General features: G+C 53.5%; 1 protein-coding gene across 1 annotated transcript in view; it reads right to left on the bottom strand.

The window, feature by feature from the left end:
• Positions 1–27100, bottom strand: part of AP2B1 (adaptor related protein complex 2 subunit beta 1) — a 44102-nt gene that overhangs the window by 11032 nt on the left and 5970 nt on the right. Inside the window, exons 3-19 of the mRNA XM_063146364.1 lie at positions 26692–26797; positions 26181–26316; positions 25731–25976; positions 23377–23567; positions 22456–22677; positions 21564–21684; positions 20672–20767; positions 18472–18587; positions 18141–18306; positions 17199–17297; positions 15707–15966; positions 14461–14653; positions 11135–11176; positions 9251–9397; positions 7924–8069; positions 6450–6579; positions 136–220 (exon numbers count right to left, since the gene is read on the bottom strand). Of these exons, the coding sequence (XP_063002434.1) occupies positions 136–220; positions 6450–6579; positions 7924–8069; positions 9251–9397; positions 11135–11176; positions 14461–14653; positions 15707–15966; positions 17199–17297; positions 18141–18306; positions 18472–18587; positions 20672–20767; positions 21564–21684; positions 22456–22677; positions 23377–23567; positions 25731–25976; positions 26181–26316; positions 26692–26797 (2502 nt within the window). The remainder of the gene's footprint in view (positions 1–135; positions 221–6449; positions 6580–7923; positions 8070–9250; positions 9398–11134; positions 11177–14460; positions 14654–15706; positions 15967–17198; positions 17298–18140; positions 18307–18471; positions 18588–20671; positions 20768–21563; positions 21685–22455; positions 22678–23376; positions 23568–25730; positions 25977–26180; positions 26317–26691; positions 26798–27100) is intronic.

Genomic DNA, 27100 nt, shown 5'->3' with positions numbered 1-27100 from the left:
TAAGTCACACCAGACTTTCCAACATGCTGAAGCAAAACAGATTTCAATTATAATACGCCTTAGTTATCCCCAACGCATTTAGAGGCCCGTCCTAATATGAGGTCCTAAGCCGTGCGACGGACAGGTATCACTCACCCATTTTGCCATCCTCTACAAAGAGCACGTTGAGGGGGATAAGGCAACTGAAGTAGAAGACGTCAATGTTGTTCTTCACGGCCACCTGCCCCAAAAGAAAGAGAGGAACTTATTTCTCGGTTTTTGAGCCTGCTTCCCAATCAAAGTGACCGATACACACATGGAGAGGATGTCCGTCATCAGAACAGCACCCGAACTGTGAAACGTACATGCCCAAAACTTGGCATGCCTCTTAAGGGGACCGCTAGGGGTGTGCAGCTCAGGGTTATTTTGTTTTTAAAACACATTTACTTTAATTTAAAGTAATTTAAATGTGTGCACGTTTTTGGAACCGGCAGTAACGACTTCAGGCACTAGGTGGCAGATGTCTGTAAGGTCAGGCAGTAGTCTGATGGATGGGGTTGTATGGCTCCTGCCCCCCTCAAGGGAATGGAGCGGACGGGCCCCTCCCTCAGCGACTGCAGGGGGGGGCCGAGCCTAGGAGGCAGCCAAAACGGGTCCAACTCTGAGCCTAAATTCGCTTGACGGTTTCGCCATGTCAAATTAAGGGACCTTCCAACCCGCGAGAAGCCGGTTCCGTTTGGTAAAGCGGAAATCAAAAATGGGCAGCAGAGCCAGCGAAGTCGATTTCTGGGAAATGTGGGATCGGAACGTTTTCCAGAAAACATTTTGGGGAATTTCCCACAAAGATGTTCCCGGTATGCCAAAAACGGCGGAACCGATAGATCTGATTGAGGAGGTGCAAAATTTGCCTGGTTTAAATATTACATTCAAAACACTCCAAAGCTTTCACTCGGAAATTATTTTCATCCCAACGCTTGCAGCTACTTAAAGACATGACATCTCAACGGCAGACACTTTCTTTTCATGCTTTAATTTTGACTAACAGGGCAATCCTTTACGTGCCTACACAGAAGTAAGTCCCACTGAGTTCAACAGGGCTTACTCCCAGGTAAGTGGGTGTAAGAAGGCAGCCTGATCCTAGCCCCGCCAAAGAGCTCTGTGTGTGTGTGTATACACATGGAAGCCTTCTTTCTCAGGCGTGTCACCTGAAAATACAGTTAATTACCATTTTGAAACGGAACACAATCCCAGGCAATTAGGGCAATCGTTAAGTTACTAATTAATGTTGATAATAGCGTTTGATTCGCTCTCTGGCTGGGTTAAAAAAAAATCCCTAGAGGGTTGGGTGAGGCAAACTATAGAGCTGTAGCGCTTTGAGAAGCATCACGGGACTTCTGGGTGTAAAGAAAATCCATTTGGGACTTTTCCTTTTACTCTGTTTAAAAAAGCTTTCAGAAGGGCAGCCGTGTTAGTGTATTGAAGGAAAATCCAAGGACGTTTGACCCTCTTTGCATATAATGACAACCCATGGCTTGTTGAGTCAGCCACCAGACGACACAGTACATCATGGGTTGTTTTTCCAATTCATGGGTAGTTTTTTGTTCCGTCCCTCTTTCGCTGGCTCCGAGCACGTATCCCAGGAGCTTTTGCGACACCCAAGAGCCGCCTTTGTAAGCTGACGAAATAACCCAGTCCCAAGCCACCGCTCTGGGTCTGGACATAACAACAGACCATGGTTTGAATGACCCACACAGGTCACAACGCAACCCACCACCCTGGGTCCTCTTCATGGGCTGTTCATGGTTAACAGTTAACCCAGATTCGGCCGTAATAAAAACCCCACAATTCAACAAGCCAGAGGTTAATTAAGCCATGGGTTGTCCTTACATGCGAACAGCATCAAAGCAGGGGTGAGGAAAGTCAGGCTCAGGTGGCCAAATCCGGAAGGCCACACTTCCTTCCACAGGCCCCACCCCTTTCTTCAACCACCAACCGCTTGGCGGCGTCCTGCCTCTTGTGCGCTGCAAGGTCCGTGCCGTCCTGCTAGTTTTTGCCGTCCCCAAAGCAGCGCCCGTGTACGCACTTGCTTTGCTGACACCCTGCAGCGCTAGAGAGCCAGCCGAGTGCCAGGTGGCCTGGAAGCGGCTGAGTCCATCGCATGAAGAAAACGTCCCCGAGGAGGCAGCGGCGCTAGCGGAAATCTAGACCAGCGCAGTCACGAGGCTCCGTCAAGACGCTCTTGAGAAGACCTCACGCTCCGTCCGCAGGAACGCAAACGCAGCAACGAGGCAGATTACACAACCTGTGGTGTGTGTTTTTTTAGTTTTCTTTAATGAGCCACGGGCGACTCTGAGCAGCCCTGCCCAACGGATCTCCGCGGCCGAGAAGGGGCCCTCGCGAACGCACGGCGCGACTGAAGGGGGGACGCTACGGGAGGCAGCAAATAGCAAACATCCCACAGAACACGCCTTTTACCCCGCCTGATTCTATCGGCCCCAGACTTCGCCGACGCAAAGCCCTGCCCCGGCCAGCACGGCCAACGGTCAGGAATGCTGCTAGCGGCCGTCTAAAACATCTCGTGGGGAAATCATCGGCCCTGATGGCGCTACAACAACCCATGATTCATCAACCACAACCAAACAACTCTTTAGCCAGCTTAATCGGGGACCGTAGTGTTCGTTTGCCAGGTGTGTGTAAACTGAATCGCTATTAGACTGATTGATTCGCATAATACAGCCTATTGATTTTGAAGTCGAAGTCCTCCTTTGACTATAAACACGCCTGGGATTTTTTTAACCAGGATGAAGAAGGTCCTCTGTCTCTCCAGAGGCCAGGGCTACATCCTAACAGATTTCAGCTCAACGTTAAGAGAAACAACCTAGCAGAGCTGTTTGACCAGCGTTCTCCAACTGGGCTCCCTCCAGTTGTTATGGACTTCAACTCCCATCAATTCTAGCCAATCTGACACATCTGGAGGGCACCAGGTTGGGGAACGCGGTGTGTGCCAGTGGAAGCGGCTGCCATAGGCGGTGACGGCTTCTCCTTGGCCATCTCCCCATAAAAAAAATAAGAGAAAACGTCTATTGCATTGTAATAGAAAGGGAACCCCCCAGTGTTCGAGGGTGCCTGTAGTTTTTGTTACATGTGAACTACGCCAGTGGGAGCTTAAAGGCCTGTTATGGCCACCTTTGGGCCCGTCAGGATATTTTATTTATTTATTTATTGCATTTCTATACCGCTCAATAGCCGGAGCTCTCTGGGCGGTTCACAAAAACTAAAACCGTTCAAAGTATAAAACAAGCAGTCTAAAACCATAATATAAAACACAATATAAAAGCTCAACCAGATCAAAACAGCAGCAGTGCAAAATTACGAATTTAAAACGCCGAGTTAAAATTTATTTATAGACTGTTAAAATGCTGGGAGAATAAAAAGGTCTTCACCTGGCGTCTAAAAGAATATAGTGTAGGTGCCAAGCGAACCTCCTTAGGGAGCTCATTTGACAGCCGGGGTGCCACAGCAGAGAAGGCCCTGCTCCTGGTAGCCACCTGCCTCACTTCTTTTGGCAGGGGCTCGCGGAGAAGGACCCCTGAGGATGACCTTAGGGTCCGGGCAGGTACATACGGGAGGAGGCGTTCCTTCAGACAGCCTGGCCCCAAGCCGTTTAGGGCTTTAAATGTTAATACCAGCACTTTGAATCGGGCCTGGACCTGGACTGGCATGATATTTTCAGCTCCCAACCTTCTCACCCGCCCACACCATGTGAAGAAGCATTTTCCGTTGCTTCTCCCTCGTCTGATTTTTCTTTTCTTTTTCAGTTTTTTTTTTAAAAAATATATACACACATGTAGCAAAGAATACATCCAAAATCCATAGAAATGAAAATGCAACTTACCAGCAATTATACGTTGGCTTTAACAAAAGCTGCCTCTCTCCTGTTCACCCCCCGCCCCAACCCAAAGCCCCCAGAGTCGAGACGGCACTATTTCTAGCTGCCTGCCGGAAGGTTCATTAATTAACCATAAAGTGCAGAGCAGAGGACCGCCAGAAGGAGAAAAATAAAGGTGACTTGCACGGTTAATAAACCTGTCTGCTTGGCATACCACGCAGGATTTCTCAGGGAGTTGGTTTGCCTGAACGCGTGGAATAGGATCCATGAAAGAACTGGGCATGTTTAGCCTGGAGAAGAGAAGATTGAGGGGAGACATAATAGCACTCTTCAAAGACTTGAAAGGTTGTCACACAGAGGAGGGCCAGGATCTCTTCTCAATCCTCCCAGAGTGCAGGACACGGAATAACGGGCTCAAGTGACAGGAAGCCAGATTCCGGCTGGACATCAGGAAAAACTTCCTGACTGTTAGAGCAGCACGACAATGGAATCAGTGACCTAGGGAGGTGGTGGGCTCTCCCACACTAGAGGCCTTCAAGAGGCAGCTGGACAAGCATCTGTCGGGGATGCTTTAGGGTGGATTCCAGCATTGAGCAGGGGGTTGGACTCGATGGCCTTGTAGGCCCCTTCCAACTCTGCTATTCTATGATTCTATGAATGCAAACTACGGTCAACGCAAACCACGGTTTAGCATTCCGCCCCAACCAACCCATAACGTCTAATCCTCGTTTAATGCCATCGCCTCCGGTGAAGTGGGGCGGCAGATTTTACCAAAATGGAACATTTCCCAGGGCTTAATTTGTACGTGGACGACGTTCCGTTTCGTAAGTCGGTACGTAAGAATGGACGGATGACAGGTGGAAAATACAATATTGGACAAGCGGGTCAGTTCCGAAGCTGTAACTGATGTATTTCGGGTGATTATTCCTAGAGAGTGTGCGGAAGAATACATCTATGTCATTAAAGTACATCTATGTCTCGGTGTGAAATGGCACGAATAGGTAGTGACGGCAAAACTGAAGTGGAAGGAGAGCTAAACTCTGGAAATAGGTGAATGGTTGACAGCAGATGGTGCGCAGTTCTGCGGGTTGCTAAAATGAAGTCGTGCGTCAACAGTTTCTGGCACCTTCGGGTTTTCCTTCGATTGAAATAACGTAAGGAAGTACGTGACCATTGTCTGGAAATATTTTACAAATATTCCAATAACATTTCTACCCAGTATCACGTTTCAATCGCATTCAGTGTGCCTTAAAGTTTCCCTCTCAAATTATTTCAGGTCAAGTACCTGTGACGTATTGGGACCAGCGTAATAAAATAACGTGGGGTCTCAGTTCAGACAACGTATTTCTCTACGCGGTGGGAAAACTCCACCCAATTGTCGAGTTTTTAGGAGGTATTCACCACACAAGGTGTTCTAACTTCACCGTTGTGTGATTGTGGGCTACCGTGGAGTTGAGTAAAATCCATCGCGGTGTTTGATGGACAGTTCCTCCATCCGCTCTCCTCCCCCGGTCCTCCCGATGGTATCCCATCAGCCATTGCTGCAAAAAAACCAATCCCAGCGGCTCTCCTAGAGTGGCACTTGCTCCTTTCGCCGCTCTTGCCACGGAACTCTGTAGCCAGGGGGAAAAGTCAACTCAACGGGACGGAAAACGCCACGGAGCCTGCCACACGACACGACGGTTGTGCAGGAACTCTGCTCTGCACAGCGTGCATATTCAGCGTGGAGTGTTTTCCCAAAAAAACTCACCGTGGGGTGGCGTTTTCCCTCCGGACACCACATTTCTCAACGGTGGTGTAAAAACTCCACCGTGGAGTTCAAAAACCACTGCTGACTAATGTGTTATCTGAACTGAGCCAATATCACATTTCAATCACATTCAGCGTGCCTTAAAGTTCCCCTCTCAAAAATTTCAGGTCAAGTACTTGTGACGTATCAGGACAGGCCTCTAACCATTTGTTTAGCTTTGTTATTTACAGAATAAACGTAAAGCAAACATGCTAAATTAGATCGCTCTCTCGGACGCATATTATTGGGTTACAATTCTCAACGACTCTCACCGTGACCCAGGTTAGCTAGAGCTGAGGGGGACTTTCCAGTTCCACCGACACCTGACGTAAAATGTTCTGATGCGCTCTGAAAACGTTTGTGACGCGAATCACCTCGTGCAAATCGCCCAAATTTGCGCAGGATCTTTTCCCCCCTAATCCTTCCCATTCGTATTATTTTTCAGAAGAAGCTGCAACGCTCACGTGGCACTTGCCGCCTTGTGTCAGCGAAACGCATGGAATGATCTACGGGGTGGGAAGAATTCCTCTCTTTTGTCTGTCTGTCCTGAATCGATTTAACCAGACAACCCCAAGCTTTCGGGAGGGGAAGGAAAGAATTCTCCTTCTGTGCGGTCTCCACCCCGTGCATCGTTTTGAAGAGGCATTCGTCAAAAAAGCTTGAAGACGTAGCCACGCTTGCTCCCCGCCGCCCCTCAACGAATCTCCGGCGTTACCAAAACACAAACGCAAGCGCTGTCCGCCCCCCTGTCTCTCCCCACGCGCCCTCCCCCGGACACCACAGGGTTCATACCTGGAGGTTGTTAAGTGGTTCCATTTTCATGACCGGGCCCAAGGTGTTGAGGGGAAGAGACACATCAATGCTCTGGTTTGGCATCAAAGGGGTGTGGATGGCCAAGGGCGTGCTGGGAATGACTCCGAAGCTGGGGGAGAAAGAGGAGGAGGAGAAAGTGAGCAGCTCAGGAAAGACACCTAGTTTTCATTTTCACAAACGAGCACACGAACAGAAGGGCCAGGATCTCTTCTCGATCCTCCTGGAGCGCAGGACGCGGAATAACGGGCTCAAGTGACAGGGAGCCATATTCCGGCTGGACAACAGGAAAAAGGTCCTGACTGTTCGAGCAGTATGACAAAACATTAGGGGGGGAAATCCTCACTGTTGCTCCACAATTCAAGAAGGATGCAGACAAGCTGGAGCGTGTTCAGAGGAGGGCAACCAGGAGGATCAGGGGTTTGGAAACAAAGCCCTATGAAGAGAGACGGAAAGAACTGGGCATGTTTAGCCTGGAGAAGAGAAGATGGAGGGGAGAGCACTCTTCAAAGACTTAAAAGGTTGTCACACAGAGGAGGGCCAGGATCTCTTCTCGATCCTCCCAGAGTGCAGGACACGGAATAACGGGCTCAAGTGACAGGAAGCCAGATTCCAGCTGGACATTAGGAAAAACTTCCTGACTGTTAGAGCAGTACGACAATGGAATCAGTGACCTAGGGAGGTGGTGGGCTCTCCCACACTAGAGGCCTTCAAGAGGCAGCTGGACAAGCATCTGTCAGGGAGGCTTTAAGGCGGATTCCTGCATTGAGCTGGGGGTTGGACTCGATGGCCTTAGAGGCCCCTTTCAAATCTACCATTCTATGATTCTATGAAAAACAACACGAGAACCCCTTTTCTGAACCAGAGCAGTGGTTCCATCCCAGGAAGGGAAAGCTCTGTCTGTTTCACTTTCTACCACCTCTGGACGTTTCTCATCTCAAGTTCTTTCTGGCCCATATGCAGAGAAATGTGCAACCGCCAGGAAATTCTGATCAAAGGACGCGCCTGTCCCAACCGTCCCGTTCCAAGGACTGTGGTTAACCATGGCCTGCTCACAGGAAGCGTATCAGAACCCCAACCCACCCACGCACCCAAATCAAGGATTATGCGAAGGTTGTTTAACCCTCAAATAATCCCTGGTGGCCGGGTTCGCACAACACAGCAACCCCCGAATCAGGGGTTGCACACTCAAAACGGCTCCTGGCACGTTCCGTGGCTCATGGGGGGCGTTAAAGAACCCAAGTGAGCCAGGCGTGAGGTGCAGAACGGGTCGTTATCATCATAGATCATCTTATATAACGGTCATAAAATGGTCGGATTCGATCCCGAATTTAGGATAACAAATGAATAACAAAACGTCAACGGAGAAAGAGCGAGACACACCTCCGTCCACGTAGGAACCCAGAAACAATGGATCTAAATGCGAAAAGCGGCATCGTCGTGGCTGACGCCTTACCTGTTTTTGTTGAACTGGATGGCAAAGTCACTCATGTGCTGCAGGGCCTTGTTGGTGAGGGTCATGTCCATGTAGATGTGCCCCTGCCTGTGGCTGAAGGTGCCGCAGATCTCCAGCCCTTTGGCCTTCACGGCCGGCAGCCAAACCTGCAAGTTGGTCGAGAAACGGAAGTCAGTGCTGAGCGCAGAAGGCCGGAGCGACTCCGGGCGAGATCTTTTCCCAGTGCTCCCCCGGATAAAAACCGAGCTACGTGGAAAGGCGGAAAAGGGGGCTTCTTTATTTATCGTTCAAGGCACAATCCTATGCATGTTTAGACAGAAAAAAGGCTTACAGTTCCCATCATGTCCCAGCCAGCACAGCAGGGAGTTGTAGGCCTTTTTTCTGTCTAAACATGCATAGGATTGGGCACTTAGACATTTATATCTTGCGTTTCCATTTCAAATGGTGCTTGAAGCAGCTAAGGACAGCAGGAAAGAAAGGGGAAGGAACCTCTCGTGCAAGCACTGAGTCATTACTGACTCTTGGGAGGGACGGCAGTTTTCTTGGCAGGCCTTATAGCAGGGTGGTTTGCCGTTGCCTTCCCCGGCCGTGATTCCCTTTCTCCCAGCTAACTGGGTACTCATTTTACCAACCTCGGGAGGACGGAAGGCTGAGTCGACCCAAGCCAGCTGCCTGAAACCAGCTTCCACTGGGATCGAACTCAGGCCGTGGGGAGAGTTTCGGCTGCAACTCTGCGCCACACGAGGACAGCAACATTATTTTATTTATTATTGCATTTATATCCCACCTTTTTTTCCTCTAAGGAACCCAAGGAGGCATACATCCTCCTCCTCTTCCTCTCCACTTTATCCTCGCAACAACAAGAACCCTGTGAGGTGGGCTGGGCTGAGAGTCTGTGACTGGCCCAAAGTCACCCATGGCCGAGCGGGGACTAGAACCCGGATCTCCCGACTCCCAGTCCGACACTTTAGCCACTACGCCACACAAATATTGAAATATATACTCACACACACCTCAAAAACAAACCCCAGAAAGTAAATATCGGCAGTCCCGGGAAAGCCAGGTATAAAAAGTTCAAAATACCGATCAGGCGAAATTCATGCAGTAAGATTTTTCGAAAGGCGAGAGAATGCCAGTAGGGATGACCCCGCCTTGGATAGCTCCTGCCGAGTTTGGACTGTTCGGGCTGAAACCTGGAGCGAATCCGCCGCTCCACCGACATCGGAGGCACCAGCCTCCACTGCCCGCTGGTTCTCAGCATCCCGAGAGAGGGGTCGGGCGCCGGAGTCCGACGTTGAGACCACGCGGGTGGGCTTCTCACACCTACCGACTTGGGAGCCACGAATCCGCCGGGGGCCATGCCGATGCCGGAAGACAGCTCAAAGAGGTCATTGAGTCCGCTGCTGACCACGGCCGGAGTCGGCGAAGGGGCGAAGGTCGCAGGCACCGAGGACGGGATGAAGGTCTGTCCCACCTGGAAGCAGGTATTGTGGCTATCATCATCATCATCCTGCATTTTACCCAAAACTGGGCCTCAGGGAAGGAGAACAGGCCGCGTCCGGTGAGCGGCCGATCATTAAACCAACCAAGATCTCGAATATCTCAAATCTCTCGAAACTCTTTTGCTAGCATTGGGCTGAACAGCCAGGGGCGCTAGAGAATGCATTTGCGTGTCCACGCGCTCTGTGGGGTAACCCCCCGCAATCAAAGCCCGTGTCCTCTACCGCGCAATCGTCCTCGGAACCACCACGAATAGCGCCCCCCCACATCTTCTTGGGTTTGTGCGCAAGGTTGCCCAGCTGAAGCGAATCTTGCGCTCTGGAGCACATGCTGCAATACTTGCACACGAGAGGCAGCTGGACAGCCCTCCGTCAAGGATGCTTAGAGGTGGATTCCTCCGTTGAACAGGGGGTTGGACTCGATGGGCTCATAGGCCCCTTGCAACTCTAGTGTTCTAGGATTCTATGAATTCAAAGGGACGACACAGGTGCAAAAACCCAGGGCGGCCAAGATCATCCCAGCGTCCGAAGCAGTCTTACTAGCGAGACGGACTATTAGCTTCTGTGGCCTGGCATCATGTACTCCGATGGCAGAGGGGGTCTTTCCCGCCTGGGCTGTCCTTTAACAGGGACGACAGGGCCATCCACACCCTTCAGCTATGGCAGGGGGTGCAGACAGTGAAGGCTGGTGGCTCCGACTTCATTGGGGCGGCAAATCCATTTTAGGATTCGGTGCAAACCAGCCAGAACTCGTAAAGGAGCGCTCTCCAAAATAGGTTCCTCACCTTGGAGTGCTCCTTTAGAGTTCTGGCAGGTTCAGACTGAGAACCAGAATGGATGTATAGCCCCACTGAAATCGGAGCCACCAGCCTCTACTGGATTCCCCAGTGGGCCACGCCCTCCCAGCCCAACCCCCAATCGTTTCGTAGTTTCCTGCCGCCCACCCCCAATCTAAAAGGCCGAAATGCCGCTACGAAGGACAGAAGAGTCTTAAGCTGCAATAGGTTGGCATTTTTGGCTCCGCCCACCACTGGAATGCGGCCCCCGAGGCCTTCTCTGAAATGAAATCTGGCCCCCGGGATGAAAGACGTTCTGCACTCCTGAGCTATGAGGGTTGTCGAAGCCAGGTGCATATTCATCAGTGGAAGGGGGCACCATTTGTGGGATCGAAGGAGGTCTGGACCAAGCCAGACCAGATGCTGTGAGATCTGGGGTCAAACGCCCAGCATAGAGCAATGTACCCCAATGTGCGGGAGACGGGACAGTGAGGCCCGAGGCCCAACACGCTTTGAAAACGCATCTCCACTGGACCAGCATCGGCATGCTTGTTCTCGGAACCAGGAAATTAATAGGCGAGCCAGATTCAACCCAGACGCTCCGGCACTTTGCGCGAATCCTGCGTAACCCCTACTTTGCTCCAACTGGCTTTGCAGTTCCAAGGCAACACCTCGTTAACAAACCACCCGCCTTCCGGGGTATCTCTGGTGAAAAGGATGGCCGAAATTGCGGCCCGCCCTAAATGTCCAGGTTCACAACCGGATTGGCCGTCTTTGCCTGGCACTCTTGAGTGTCCTCGACGGTGGGCCGTGTCCGGAGAACGCATGGATGAGGGTCAGGCCGGGAAGGGTACCAGAGGAGCACGGTAGTCTCATTTGCAAATAAATAAATAAAATAAAATTGAAAGGGAGAAGAAAAGACCAGAGGACACTTACTGCAGGGCTGCCTCCAATTCCCCCGCCAAGGTCACTGCCAAGCTGCAAGAGAGAAAAGAGGAGAGGAAGAGAAAGAGAGACGGAGGGAGGGATGGGGAGAGAAAGGCAGAGTTCATTTCTGCTCAGTTGTCAGGTGCCAGGAAATAAGGAACGTTGCAGTACCCCCCCAAAAAAGTGCTGCAGCTCCACCCAACCTGTCCCTTCGCCAGGAGGGGAACCGGGCGCCCAGAAGGAACACCGACACCGTGAGGACAGAGACAGCCGCAAGTCCGAAATCCCCCAAAGAAGTCCACCGGCGGAGAGGGAAACTGAACTGGGAAGGGCGCAAAACGATACGCCCCCATGTGCGCGTTGACAGTTGTAATGGCCCTGCCCTGAATAACGGACCCACTCTGGCAACACGGGAGAGGGCCTTTTCAGTGGTGGCCCCCCAATTATGGAATGATCTCCCCGACAAGGCTCGCCTGGCGCAACATTGTTATTTTTTCAGTGCCAGGTTAAGAACTTTCTCTTCTCCCAGGCATTTAACAACATATGCTGAGTTTGTTTCTTTTTAACAGACCCCGGAATAGCTGCTTTTATACGGATACTGTCATTTTTATGCTTTTTATGTTTTTAAACTTTGTATATTTCTTTTTAACGTTTACGGTTTTTAACTTCTGTAAACCGCCCAGGCAGCTTCAGCTATGGGGCGGTATAAAAATGCAATAAAATAATAAATAAATAAATAAATAAATAATCCCAAGCTGCAACGTCAAAACTTTTGTAAACTGCCCAGAAAGCTTCAGCTATGGGGCGGTATATAAATAACCTGCCTGGTTATGAGCCCGATTCAAGGTGCTCGTTCAATCTAAGCATGTACCCTACCTTGCGGGAGGATACAACATTTCAGCACTTAGGCATTGCGACTTCCTCTCGCAGAGGCCATCACGGGCAGCGACTGGCACTTTTGGATTTATGACTGCCTTTCTGGGCATGAGCCAGCCCAGAGCATGTGGCCAAGGCAGGCCCAATACAACAGGGACAGAGAGAGAGAGAGAGAAAGAAGGTTCCCAGGCCCATCAGGTTCATTTCCAGCCGTGTGAAAAGCAGAGAGGGCCCCTGGGGGCTATTGGGAGTGATCCCCCGATGAAATGAGAAGGAGTGGAGGAGGGAGAGAAAGCAGAACCCCGTCAGGCGGTGAGCTCGCTCCTCGTAGGGAGCGGCTTCAACTCTGCTTGTGAATAATTCTACATAATAGAGCCAGATGTTTTTATCTGCTTTCATCGGCTCCGCTGCCGAGACGATTGCGGAAAGAGCCACAGGCTGGGAAGCCAACCTTGAAAGACACAAATCGAGGTTTCTTGGCTCCAACGCTTGCGCTCTCTTTCACGTGCGCGCGGGTAGAGTTCTTCCCCCGCCCCGTGTGCTGCAGGTCTTGATGAACCAGGGAGAGTTTGAGCAGCCCTCAATGGCCCCATTGCCAGGAACTCTAGGGCAGCCTCCTTCCAACCCGGCGCCGCCCAGATGTCTTGGACTGCACTTCCCATAATCCCTTCATTATGGGAGTTGTAATCCAACACAACTGAAGGACAGTCTAAGCCACAGATAGCCTTATTCTCCAAAAATTTGTCCAATCCCCTCTTACAGCCATCCGAATTGGTGGCCATCACTACATCTTGGGGAAGTAAATTCCATAGTCTAACTCTGCGTTTTGTGAAGAACGGCGCATGAGAACATAAGAAGACCCGTGCTGGATAAGACCGAGGACCCATCTAGCCCTGCACTCTGTTCACACAGTGGTCAAACCCACAAACAGGGCACGGGCACTAGCCTTTCCCAGCCTGGCACGCTCTGGCAGCATTGGACTACAACTCCCATCATCCCTGAGGGATGATGGGAGTTGAAGTACACCACTGGCAAAGTGCACCAGGTTGAGAAAGGCTAGTACGCGACCACTTCAATGACTTAGCCAGGTTGTAGAAGCAAGTCCTTCTCCGCCTGGCTGAGCATTCAAGATTCGTTTCGCGCAAGAGAGGATATTGCTATTTCCAGCTCCTGAAACGGGGCGTTCTCACAAATGGCAGATGAGGCCATCGCAACCTGGGTCTCAAGTGTACCACTTTGGACCACGGGAAAGAAATGATATATATCATCCCCGCATAAAAATCCCCAAGCGCGTCGGGGCGAAGGTTGGAACGGAACCCTTTCCCCTGCCGTGCTGATTTTCCACATGCGGGGATGCGGAGAGGGTAGCACACGGAAAAGTATTCCATTATCTGCTGCTGTCAAGGTTTACGGCCTCATCTGCCGTTCCGCGAGAGGCCGGCCTTGAAATCGCCCTCCCCGATGGGTCGGCCGCCAGCCTCTGGAAGAGTCTATCAGACGGCCGCCTGAGCCTGGAGCGGCAGGCCCTGGGCCGCCCCGTTTGATTGGCGTCTCTTGGCTCAGTTCCCACTGCAGAGGCGCCGCAGCTGAAGAGCGGCCGCCCGGAGCCTCCATCCCAGCGGAAAGCAGACCCTGCTCGGCGTCACGCAGTGTAACTCCAGGCGCCCGGCTGTTCCTCTCCAGAGGCAAAGAGAAGGCGGGCGACTCCCTGCCAAGGTCCTGCAATGTTACGTGAGGGACGTGGAGCATCTGGGATGAGAGACAAGCAAGGCGGAGCTACGCTGTGGAGACCGGGGCAGCCGGGAGTGTTCATCCACTCGCCAATGAGCGACAAATTGTTCCCCGAGTTGCGCTGCAGCCACCATGCCAGATTTCAGGACTGAAACAGCGTTGCCTACGCGATTACAGCTCTGCAGGAGGGGCGGAGCGGGCGACGGGGCGCTCCGTTCCAGCCTCCTGGAAATCGCAGCTGTCTTTTAACACACGCGCACACGCAACGTTCCTAGTCCTCATGGCCCGAGGAGGACTGCAAATGCAGAACGGTGCTTCTTAGATCTCAAAAGCTGGGCGTGCGCGTCTGCTACCGATTTCTGTCATCCTACTAAAGCAGGGAAGCGGAAGGGGAGGTGAAGACCTCAAACCTGACCAAGCAGGATTTTGCTTCATGGTCTCCTTCGGGCATGTCTGCTGAAGTGAGTCGGGAAGATTCCCGTGGCACGACATGCAAAGACTCCCCGGCCTGCAGGGCTTCCCCAAACGTAAAGCGTATCAACTTCTCTGCGACAGAGTTGGATCCATGGTTCACTTCGCACAACCCGTCTACTACAGCCGTCCCCAACCCTCACAGTTGTGTCCGATCAGAGGTAACAGCGGGGACGTGGGCGTCGGGGGGGGGGCTCTGCCGGCATCGCTTCAAGCCGCCCCGGGGGGAAAGCGAAACGCTTCACGGTCCCACTCACCAGGCTGTCCAGACCCCCTCCAAGGAGATCCACGGCCCCCATTTGCATGGACGAGACTTGGGGCACGTTGACGGGCGGGCCGAGGTCGAGGTTCAAGAGGTCGCCGAGCAGGTCTCCCTGGGACGGGATCACCTGCGGCTGCTCCAGGTTCGGCGCGGCTGTGGTCCCCACCGGGCTGTCCCCTGCATCAGTACTGGGGGGGGGGGGGGGGAACACGAGACACACACACAAAGGAAGCATTAAACCGGGTGCATTGAGAGGAGAGGCGGCGACACAGGAGACCTTCTCCTGCAAGAGGCTCAGAGCTAACTTTGCGTGGCCTCGGGACCCCTGTAGGGAACACGCCGGCGCAGCGCATGTGCGAAGTGACACGGCGTTCCAGCAGGCTGCACCGAGAGGGGATGAGACGGAGAAGGGGGGCCGTTCCGCCAGCCCTGCTGAAAGACTGCGGGGACAATCCGTTCGGATCTGCCCTAGATCCTCTCGGGGAGTTACGAGTATCCAGAGCCGAGCAAAAGAAGCTCTGAATTTGTGCTAGACGGGCTTTTTCGCCCATCGAGCGGAGGCATCGGGGAAGGGGAGGGCTGGAAACGGCTTGTCTCCCTGCTTCCACAGTGCCCTCCCTGCCCGTAGGGCTCTGTCCACACCAGCTGGGAGGAGGGGAGAGGGAGCGGGGAACTCGGGACTCCTGGGTCCGAGGTCAAAGCGCGGTCTCCGACCTCGGATCCAGGAATGTGAGCTAGCCGAACAAAGCAGCTGCCTCTCAACCAAATGGGACAGTTGCCTGTCGTGCCCAACCAGGTTTTACTGGACTACTCCTTCAGGGAGGGTCCTCTTGACCCAACTTCTGACGTGCAGCTGGTCTGGCGGATCGCCTCCCACCTTCTCTCAACAACCCCCGCCTAACCCTATGGTGGACTCTGGGATCTGTGAATTCCGATGCTCCCTCCCCCTCTGACAAAGATCTCTGCGCCTGGGCCTCCTGTCTGATAAGTTCCTGGGAAGATTCCTCCTTGACTGCTGGAGAGCCTTGGGGAATTTCCTCCCCTGCTCTCTGCCTTCAAGTTCTGTCTCCGAGTCTGACTCCGAATCGGAAACCAAACCCATCGTACAGGTACCGTTGGATCTGTTCAGTGAGAGTCCGGAGCGGATCAGGCTCCGGGTTTAAGACGGCAGGCGACCCCGCTTGGGATGGGCGTTCCAGAAGCGGAGGCCGTCCAGCGGAGCCGGCCCAGGCGTCCTTTACCTTCCGTGGTGGATGGGCAAATGCTTGCGATGGATCCCGTGGCTGCCCTCCACGAAGGCGTTGGGAGGCTTGTGGTACACGGAGGCCAGCGAGCCAATGTGGCAAATGAGCTCGTCCAACAGGGTGGGCTCGATCAGGTCGGTCTCTTCGGAGATCAGGGGCTTCTCCGACAAGACCACCTCTTTGGCCGTGACGGGGTCGGTGGAGAGGAGGCGCCAGTAGATGTAGCCGCGGTCGCGCAGGTCCGGATTATCAGAGTCCTAAAGGCGAAGAGAAGCACAGAACCCCCCCCCCCCGGTTCATTTTCATTTCCAGGTTCCGCCATCTCTGTTTGACGCGGGGGCTTTCCCCAACTTTCTTCCGTGAAAATAAAGAAAAAGGAAACATCCCCTGATCAGTCTCTGCCCCACGGAGCTTGCAATCTAAAGCAGACACGGAGAGTGAAGTGCGGGAGGGCCCAAGGACCGTGAACGTAGAGGTTCCAAGCGGAGCCTTCGGACGTTCCGTCCCCTCGCTCCCCAAAAGCATCTCACATTTTGATTTGAGATTGATTTCGGGAACCAGAAGGTTCAACCATATAACACCTGCTCTGGTCCGCTGGCACTGGCTGCCTGTATGTTTCCGAGCCCAATTCAAGGTGCTGGTTTTGACCTATAAAGTCTTACACGGCTTGGGACCACAATACCTGAGGGAATGCCTCTCCCGACGTGAATATACCCGGTCACTACGTTCAACATCTAAGGTCCTCCTCCAGGTGCCTACTCCAAGAGAGGCTCGGAGTGTGGCAACGAGGGACAGGGCCTTTCCGGTGGTGGCCCCCAGACTGTGGAACGCTCTCCGTGACGAGGCTCACCTGGCACCAACGCTGCTATCTTTCCGGCGCCAGGTTAAGACTTTCCTCTTTGCCCAGGCATACGGCGGCACATCCTAATTACCCACATGTTTAGTTTTTTTTAACGGTTTTTAATGCTTTATGTGTTTTAAACATTTTAAATTTTGTATACTTGTTTTTATCTCAATTTTAGAATTTCTGTAAACCGCCCAGAGAGCCCTGGCTATGGGAGCGGTATAGAAGTGCAATAAATAAATAATACGGTAAAATGGATTCTATAATTCAAGGTGTTTTTTTTTCTTTTTTAATTAGAGAACAGAAGGTGGAGATAAAAGGATCGAGAGAGACCAAGCGACTGTCCCGGACAGGGCTGACCTCTTTATCGGCACAGGCCAATATACAAGGGGGTCTTGCCAATTCCTCCGTCCCAAGCAGCTGATCAGAGCAGCCTTCTGCAATCTGGCGCACCTGCAGGTGCGTAGGATTGCAACCCCCATCATCCCCTGCAGCATGCCCCTTGCTGAGATGAACCTCCGCACCCTGAATAGCTCCTTTAGAGTTCTGACTGAAACCTGGAGCGGGTTCACTGCTACCTCCCCCACCCGCCCCGGTTAGCTCCCTCACCTGAGGGGGGGGGCGGCAAGCGGTGCGGGGGCTTACCTGCGTGGCCAGGCTCAAGACCTGCTGGACCAGCTCCTGCGTTTCGGACGGCTTCTTCAAGAACAGCTTCACGATGGCTGTCAGGAGGGTGAGCTGGACCTGAAGGCGAGGGGGAGAGTTTTAGACCGGGGGTGGGGAACCGCTTTCGGCCCGAGGGCCAAACCCCACCGCGGAGAAGCTCCGGGGGGGGGGGGGAGCGCGAGTCCCAGCAGCGGGCGTGGCCAGATGCAAAAGTGGTGGAGCCAAACGTACCAGCGTGGTTTCCTGTTAAAGCTCTTATCGGCAGCAAAACTCGGCCTCAGGAGAGTCATTGCGAGCTTTGAGAACGGGGAAGGGGTTGCGCAAAAGCACGTCAGACCACCAAACGAGGGGGCGGTCGGGGGAAGGGGGCGCGGAAATCGCCCTGGGATGCGAGGAAGGGGGCATGGCCATCTGGGGAGGCTTCTGACCCGGTTTCCATCCCCAGGAATTGATTTTAGGAGCCCTTAATAGCTTCTGTAGAGCGTAGAGGAGAAACCCCCCCACAAAAAAAACCCCAGCCCAAATGACTGAGTGGGCTCCGTAGTCATAGAATATGACTCACGGCCCGTTTCGCACATAACGCTGACCCATGGTTTATTTAAGCCATGTTTTATTCATTTATATGTGGCGTTACCCACTATTTGCCTGGCAGACGATGGAACAAACCGTGGTTTGTTTTCTCAATTCCCAGGTTGCTTGCTTCCCTCCTCCTTCGCCCTCCTCCCCCCCCTGTATCCCAAAGGCCTCTGCGGCACTGCAGTGCTGGCGTGTAAAGAGGCTAGCGGGCGTTGACCTTGCTCACCGCCTCCGCGGCCTGGTGAAACGACCCAGGGACAATCCACAGTTCACGGGTTCACACCTGTGCCGTGAAAAAGCAGGGCTCCCGTCTGCTCCTGGAGCGACGCAAGACATTTCTTTTACCTGGGTGCTTTCGTCATGGAATCCCTCCAGGAAGCTTTCCAGGAGCTCGTCCGCGTTGTCGATCCTCTCTGCGTATTCGCCCACGATCCAGATCATGGCCGCTCGGGCGTCCGGCTCATCCAGAGAGTCCAGGTTCTCGCACAGGGTGGCGATGATGCTCTCGTACCTGATATACCAAGGCGGACACAGTCCAGCCGAGCAGCAGGGGGGGAAATGGGCAGCGTCCCACCACCACCACTGGGGGAGCCCCGGCCAGGGGTGACCCGTGACTGGCCGATCAGGGGTGCTACGTCGGCGGCAGGGGCTTCCCCTGATGTGTCACAACACTTACTTATTGGGATACTTGCGGAAGATGTCCCGGATGACAACAATGGCTTCCTGGACCACATAGTTGACCTTCGTCTGGATGAGATCCAGGAGTGTGCTCACGCAACGCTCGGCGGATTGCTGTAAAGACGGACAAAGCAGAGGAGACGCGCCGGTCCAATAAAGCTTCGTCCCCTAACTCAGGCCTGGAACCAGCCCTCACATCACGCCTTTTCCCACGATTATGATGGAAGCCCCTTGGGTCATTTTCGTCGCCCTTTTCTGCACCGTCCCCCGTTCTGCGTCTAAAGCAGAATACATCCCTGCCCCCTGAGGATAACATTTCAGGTACCCTTATGACGGGACCGCAGACCAATGAAAGTGGGAGCCCTAAAGCTGTTCACCTTTCAGGTGCCTAAAGGCCGCAACGTTTCGTTTTTCTCTGCAACAGATTCACACCAACCCTGGTCCAATGCACCGGGGTCAGGGACGCAAGCTACTTGCCCCTCCCTCCCTCCCAATCCCGTCTCCTTTCACGTCATGGCTTTGAGGCTCAGTTCAGGCAACACGTTTCTCTATGCAGTGGGAAAACCCCACTCAGACGTCGAGTTTGTAGGGCGTGCTCCACCACACATGTTCTAACTCCAGCGTTGTGTGACTGTGGGCTCCCGTGGGGTTGAGTAAAAGCCAACGTGACGTTTGATGGACAGTTCCTCCGCCCTCTCTCCTCCCCCAGTCCTCCCGATGGTATCCCATCAGCCATTGCTGAAAAACACACGCACAATCCCAGTGGCTCTCCTAGAGCGGGACTCGCTCCTTTTGCCGCTCTTGCCGGGGAACTCTGTAGCCAGTGGGAAAAGTCTACTCAACCCTACGGGAAACTCTACAGAGCCCTCCACACAACACACAACACAACGGTTGTGCAGGAACTCTTCTCTGCACAGTGTTGATATTCAGCGTGGAGTGTTCCCCCCCCCCCAAAAAAAAACCTCCACTGTGGGGTGGAGTTTTCCCTCCAGACAACACATTTATTTATTTATTTTAAACATTTCTATCCTGCCCTATATCATTAAGGTCTCAGAGCGGCGTACAGATAAAAACACAGTATAAAACAATAAATATGCACAGTTAAAAACAAATTAAACCGCGATCCTGAAAACATCTTCATTCCAAGAAGCCTTTCCTTAATACGCAGCCTTGAATCTCTGTTTTTGCTTCTTTTAAAATTTTGTTTTAACTGTTTTATTCCGTTTTTATTTCCATTTTATCTTGCGCGCCGCTCCGAAATTTTTCAATGGGGAGCGGTATAGAAATATCCTAAATAAATAAATAAATAAATAAATGATCCAAGTTAAAACAATATATAATTTAAAAGCAGTAAAAAGCAGTCAAAACGTTTCTCAACGGTGGTGTAAAAACTCCACCGTGGAGTTCATCACCATAGAGAAACAGTCCAGGCCCGGGCCCGATTCAAAGTGCTGGTATTAACATTTAAAGCCCTAAACGGCTTGGGGCCAGGCTATCTGAAGGAACGCCTCCTCCTGTATGTACCTGCCCGGACCCTAAGGTCATCCTCAGGGGTCCCTCTCCGCGAGCCCCTGCCAAAGGAAGTGAGGCAGGTGGCTACCAGGAGCAGGGCCTTCTCTGCTGTGGCACCCCGGCTGTGGAACGAGCTCCCTAAGGAGGTTCGCTTGGCACCTGCATTATATGCTTTTAGACGCCAGGTGAAGACCTTTTTATTCTCCCAACATTTTAACAATCTATAAATACATTTTAACATGGTGTTTTAAATTTGTAATTTTGCATTGCTGCTGTTTTTATCTGGTTGAGCTTTTATATTGTGTTTTATATTATGGTTTTATACTGTTGTTTTATACTTTGAATGGTTTTAATTTTTGTGAACCGCCCAAAGAGCTCCGGCTGTTGGGTGGTATAGAAATGCAATAAATAAATAAATAAATAAATGTTGTGTGAACTGACCCTTCGTTTGTAAGCCTGAAAGGCAGCGACGGTCTTTAATATTCATTTTTGTAAATCGCCCAGAGAACCTTTTCTGGCTACAGAGCTGGGCAGAAATGTCATAAATGAACAAGCAAGCAAAAGCAAACGCTGCCACAGCTCCGGACGTTGCTAGCCGCCACCCGGCCACCCGAAACGGACGAGCAGGATGGTGAACTGCAACACCAGATGCTGGGAAAAGTGAGAAAGATGGGACTCTCACTTGCCTCAACCTTAATGGCGCATCGCCCGATGGCCCGCACGGCTTTGCGCACGAAGTCCACGTCCACCTCCGTGGCGTACTCCTTCAGCTCAGCCAGGACCTGATAGGAACACAAAATTATTAAAAAAAAAAAGATTTACGTTGGTGTCAGAAACATCAAGGATTGCACCCTCTCCCCAGATTGATGACACTCTCTCTCTCTCTCTTTAAAGTGGCTAGTCCTCATTGTTAAAGGGTGAGGAGTACACCCTAGAAAGATGTTACAGGTTACTGCACCGGGAGGGGAGAAGCGTTTTTAAAATCACTAGCTGTACCCGGCGTAACATACGCCGTTGTAGCATATCTTAAAGTTAATTAATTAAATATCATCGCGGGGGCCTGGGCTGCTTGGAGGCCCCCAATACAGCACCGTCTGGCAGACCTGGGAGGAAGGGAGGTCGGGGGGAGAGGGAGCAGGTGTCCCCTTCTCCTCGGGGTTCCTGTCAGCCTTGGGCCGCCCGCCCAGCTCGCATGAGATTAGGCCGGGGCTCGCAGCAGGTGAGCGGCCTTCCACCCGGCCACCAAGGGCCCCGGCCGTGCCTTGCTCATGCTCCGGACCGTGGCGCTGCCCCCTTCGTGTGTGTGTGTGGGGGGGAGCGAAGAGGCAGAAAGGGGGGCAGGATTACCTTGGAAAGCCCGGAGGAGTCGGGCAAGGGGCTTAGCTACCTGTATCAGCTGACGTTACGCGTTGTTACTGTTGCTTAGCAACCTGTATCAGCTGAAGCCTTTACGGAAACATACCTAAGCGTTTTAGATAGATAGATAGAGAGATACGGATCGCTCTCCCAGCCTCTGGTGCTCATCGTTCACCAAAGCGCACCCGCGGAGAGGAGCCCGTGGCGGGTCCCGTGCCTTACCTGAGCGATGTTGGCCTGGGAGGCCAAGCGAATCATGATATCAAGTTTCTCCAGTTTGACGTAGATGGGGTCGTTGTACTTGACAAAGAACACCTTGATCTCCTGCTTCAGGATTTCTGGCCTGGGGAAGGGAAAAGCACACGAACCAAAAACCGACTCCTGGTAAGGTTTTCGTCTCCAAAAACAGGTGGCCTCTACGTTTTTATTTTTTGTAGCTGCCGCTAGGGGCGGGCGGAATGGCCTGCGCCCACCCGGACGGGACACTCAGCCTTCGACGCTGCCGTCCGCCCTCCGCTCGCTGGGCCGTGCGAGCCCCCCCGCCCCACCCCGGCTGCCAAAAGCATTTATCAAAAGCGTTTTGCCCCTGCGTTGACGGGGCCTTTACGGCTGCCATTAACGCAAGGAGGGGAGGGAGCGTGCGATTTCGGCAGTGAGGGCGGGCGGCTCCCGAGGACTTCCTGGGGGCCTCGTGAGTATTCGGGCGTGGGCTCGCGCCAAGCACACCCAACTGGGTCTGGCGTGGGGCAGGCGAGGGGAGGTCCTTTGGGGCCCCCGGACCTTATTGGATGCTCGTAACAACTCTAGCTGCTGCATTACCCAGCTTTGGCTATTGGGCGGTATAAAAATGTAATAAATAAATAAATAATTAAAAGCTGTGATTTTCAAACTGGGCCCACCAGAGGGCTTGGACTGCAACTCCCAGCTGCCCCGGTAGGAGCTGCGACCGGACCCATCTGGAGAGCGGCTGGTTGGGGATGTTCAGTCTAGAGATGGGAGTTGTAGTCCAAAGGCTGACTTATTAATGCATCCGGGAGAGCTTTCCCCAACCTGCGTCCGACTACAACTCCTAGCTTCCCTCAGCCAGCCCCTGGCCTGCCCCCGGCCCCCTGACCTTTTCTGCACGATCAGGTTGATGTTCCGCAGGGCGACGTACTGGACCTCGGGCTCTCCGGACAGCAGGGTGACCAGCGGAGGGGCCAGCTTCTTCAGCAGCATGTGGTAGTAGTCCGAGTCCTTCGGCAGGAGCTCTAGGAACTTCATGAGGACCTTGACGGCCGAAAGCACCACGGCAGAGTTGGCGTGAGAGAGGCGGGGGGTCACTCGCTCGCAGATGCTGCCGCGGGGGGGGGGGGGAGAAAAGAGAGATTTAGGCCGGCCCGTTCTTCCAGAAAACGACAAACATCACCAGACCGGAGGGACGTTGTCTGGAGTTCGGGAACCCGGGATAATCCCGCGTTTTGCCGCACTTCGCTCTGCTGAGGCCAAACCCAGGCTCAGCGGGATCGCCGTGGCTCTTTCGGGTCCTTTCAGTGGCCAAACACGGCCTGGCCTGGCCAGCGAGCGTGGCGGAGGGAGGGGGGCATTTTTGGCTGGGGGAGGGGCTACTGGAGAGGGCAAGCCCTCCTCTCCCCAACACTGCAAGAGGGGGGCGGTATTCACGTTGCGGACCCCAGCCACCGCAGGCAGATGTCACCTCTCATGGCTGCCCAGAACCAATTTGGACCTGGGACCGGAAAATGTCCCCCACCCCCACTTCAAGGTGAAAAGTAACAGCCGTCCAAAGAACAGCCACCGAGATTTCATTCTATCTTGGCGAGCGGCCACCGACAGAGCTGTCTTCTAGGGTCCTTCCCTGAAGAGCGGCACACCCGCGGCCACGGCCACATCCTGCTGCGAGGGGTTCCGCAGGCCGCCTGTCTTTCACGTAAGAAGCCTCTGCGTCCCCCTGGGGACGGACTTTGTGGGGAGACTGGGCTATAAAAGAGGACGAGAGCGCAGCCCTGGGCAGAAAGGGGCCCCCGGATTCCGCTACCTTTGGGCTTCCCGGTCGTCCTTCGGGTTGTAGTTGGAGAGGCAGTCCAGGATGAAGATCTGGCCCCACTCGGTGCACTCATTCAGAGCGGTGAGCAGCTTGTTGATGTTCTGCGGGTTGAGATCCAGCAGGTTGCTGTTGGGGTGGGACTCGCTGATTTCGGACAAGGCGGCGACGGCGTTGGCCACCACCTGGAGGGGGGAGAGGAGAGGCGGAGGCTCAGCCGGGGCGGTTCCGCACAAATCAGCAGGCCTGGGGGATTACCTACCCTACCTACCTACCCATCCATCTAAGGCAGCCTTCCTCAACCTGGGGCGCTCCAGATGTGTCGGACTGCACCTCCCAGAATGCCCCGGATGGGGCATTCTGGGAGTTGTAGTCCGACACATCTGGAGCGCCCCAGGTTGAGGAAGGCTGATCTAAGGCATGTATGCCATCCTGAAGCTGAATGTACGTGTGTGGGTTTGCTTTTGAACTGTGGTGTTGGAGGAAAATCCTGAGGGTGCCTTGGACCGCAAGAAGATCCAACCAGTCCATACGCCAGGCAATAAAGCCAGACGGCTCACTTGAGGGAATGGTAGTAAAGGCAATACTGAAGTACTCCAAGCTGGTGCTGCAATGACCTGTCTGCATTCTAGCAGCAGGTTCGCTCTCCGCGGTCCTGAAATCAAACTGAAAGCCCCTGCAGTACTAGCCACGGTCCTGAACCTACTCTCTCTGCCTTGGGCTGGCTGCATCACGTCTTGCCCCCTCAACCTGCAATGCTGACCCGCTTGGGGGGGGGGTAGGGAGGGGAATCTCACTTCGGCCCCGAAGCAAGGCGGCCAAGCCACGAAGCGCCCCGAATCGAATTCAAACGAACTGAATCAACATCAAACGAATCAAATTCAAATGAATCTAATTGAATTCAAACTTTTTAAAATGGGGAGCGATCAGCTCGAAAGCTGGGAGGCCCCCAAAGTTCAGGGGGAAACAGAGTGGGCCCAGGGGAAAGGGGCGTGTCTACCTGGGGAACCCACAGGTCTGAAGTTCCGCACCTCTGCTTTAAACCCTTTTGGAATTGCTACTTCTGGCAAAATGAGTCTTTTTACAAATAAAACAGGTTAAAATACGTGCACGCCCTGCCTTAATATCATCCCTTGCTCTTCCTCTCATTTGTTCACTTCTATAAAGATTTTCATTTTTTTACCTGCAGCCCTGACGACAGTTAAATACTTTAAAAAAAAAGAAGAACATGAAAGGGAGGTCTCCTTATGCTCACTAGCAACGAGAGACAGTTGGCGGAGAACACAGCGTTTCTGAGAAATCGTCAATATACACAGCAAGGAAGTCTGAACAGAGCCACGCTGGAAAGACGCCCGTCCAATCCCAGAAGGGCGTCTCAGGAGAGAAAGACGCGAACAGCAGAAATCAGGAGGCCAGCAAAAGGCAGACGAGAGGAACTCTTCGCTCCTGCCGTTCGTGTTCAGGGAGAGACTGTGGCAATGTATGGCCTAGTGGTTAGAGTGTTGGACTGGGAGTCGGGAGATCCGGGTTCGAGTCCCCACTAGGCCGTGGAAGTTCCCTGTGTGACTATGGGCCAGTCACAGACTCTCAGCCCAGCCTACCTCACAGGGTTGCTGGGGGGGGGGGGCGGATAATCGGTGGTCCACTGTGCTCTGTCCCTGCTGGCTTTTTAAGGCAGCCTTGAAAACGTACTATTCTTAACGTGGCCTTTTGCCGATATGACTACTGTCGTTGCTGCGGGCTGTATTGGTGGCGCATTTAATGTGGCCTTCGTTGCGATTTCGTTGCATTTGCATTTTGACGGCTTTTCGTGTTTTTAACTGTTTCTGGGTGTTCTGTGGCTGCACGCTGCCGCAGGAGGGCTTCCGCCCTGAAAAGCGGCCGAGAGACGTTTCAAGACAAACAAAGTAAAAAATAAACGTTGGCTTCCTTAAGGAGGGGGGGGAAAGGCAGGATTTTAGATGTAATTAATGGATTAATTAACTAATGAACAACAGCCTGGTCGGGGCGCTGTGTGAACGGAACGCTGGACTAGATGGACCCTTGGTCTGATCCGGCAGGGCTCTCCTCATGTCCTTATGTCCCCAGCGTGGCACCCTCCCGATGCGTTGGACTACAACTCCCAGCATCCCGGATGCTGGGAGTTGTAGTCCAACGCATCGGGAGGGTGCCACGTTGGGAAAGGTTGAAATAATTACAACAACAAGCCCGTTCTGTTTTTTTGAACCTCCGCAAGCAAAGCAGGTATTCTATCACTAACGCTACAGCCCTGCCACGAATCAAGCATTGCGCCGGCCCTTCTTAAGGGCCGACGGAGGGTTTCCCCTTCCGCGGGACGCGCCCCTCACCATGGGGTTGGAGTCGGCGATGAGGTCGCGGAGGGAGTCGAGGAAGCCCTGGTCTTCCACCATCTGGGCGTTGATGTCGTGCAGCTTGGCCACGCAGACGGCCGCCGTCTTGCGCACGTAGGGGTCCTCGTCCTTCAGGCACTTGCGGAGGGGCTCGCACAGGTACTCGGTGATCTTGTCCACGCGGATGCAGCCCATGGTGCGCACCGCCAGGGCGCGGATGAGAGGGTTGGGATCCTCGCAGTCCTGGGGGCGGGAGGGGGGAAAAAAAGAGGCAGGTCACCCGAACGGCTTGTGGGCGGCTGTATGTGCCGAGCCCGCACCGCAGCCGTAGCTGCCACCACGACACAGGAGCGTTCCCCTCCAGATGTGCCCCAGCTGTTCCGACGGCGGCTGTTCGGCCGTTGTGTGTGAGAATAAGAACGGCGCAGAGACGGAGCCCTCAGTTACCTTCACAAAGCTGTTCACGGCCATGATGGCCATATCCGGCTGGCTTTTGGCATAGTTCATCAGGTACAGGTACACCAGCTTCTTCAACTCCAGGTTGTCAGTCTGCATGCAGTTCACCACGTCCGGAAAAAGGGAGCTAAACGAGAAAGGGGAAAAGAGAGAGAGAGAGAGAAACTGTCGAGTTGAAGCAGCAATTTGTAGACCAGGGGGAGGCTGCCAGGCACCCTGGAGATGACCTGGACTACAACTCCCATTAACCCCAGCCATGGGCCACACCAGCTGGAAGTCTGAAACACCTGGAGGATGCCACATGCTCGACCTCTGCCCTCGGCAGCCCCCCAACATCTCGAATGATTGTTACTTGAGCGTTTCTCCTTCCAAACAGCCCCATACGTGTTCTTCCTAGGCTGCCGGGCCGCAAACGATGGTGTACGTGCCGGCTTGCTGGTGCAACCCGCACCAACCCCAGGGGCGGGGGCTATAGGGAGAGAGAGAGAAAGCAGGGCTTCACCTGACATCCTTGCCCACGGTCATGGCTGCAATGACCTTCTTCACCGCCTCTTTCCGCTTCTCCTTCTTCTCGTTGTTGAGCTCGGCTTTCAGTTCAAAGATCTCCCCTGGAAAGAAACGGGAGGCCGCCGTAAGAAGGCCCCGGCGGGATCAGGCCGAAGGCTCTGCTAGCCCCTCCACCCTGCTTCCGGCAGTGGACAGCCAGATGGCTGCACTCCAGATGTGTTGGGCTGCTCACTCTGGCCTCCGCCATCTGCCGGAAGACACAAGGACCGCCGGGAAGTTGCAGCCCTCACCTCCCAGGGAAAACATCACCGCAAGGGGAAAAACCAACCTGGCCTTAACCAGAGAAGGAACTGCTGCTGCAGGAACGCTTGCTAACCTCTTCCCTCCCGTTCAGTTTTCCTCTA

Source organism: Elgaria multicarinata, chromosome 22 (assembly GCF_023053635.1).
Source record: "Elgaria multicarinata webbii isolate HBS135686 ecotype San Diego chromosome 22, rElgMul1.1.pri, whole genome shotgun sequence".
In the NCBI taxonomy this organism is placed as follows: domain Eukaryota; kingdom Metazoa; phylum Chordata; class Lepidosauria; order Squamata; family Anguidae; genus Elgaria; species Elgaria multicarinata.
Note: the sequence above shows the minus strand (reverse complement) of the source record. Positions and strands in the feature narration are given on the sequence as shown.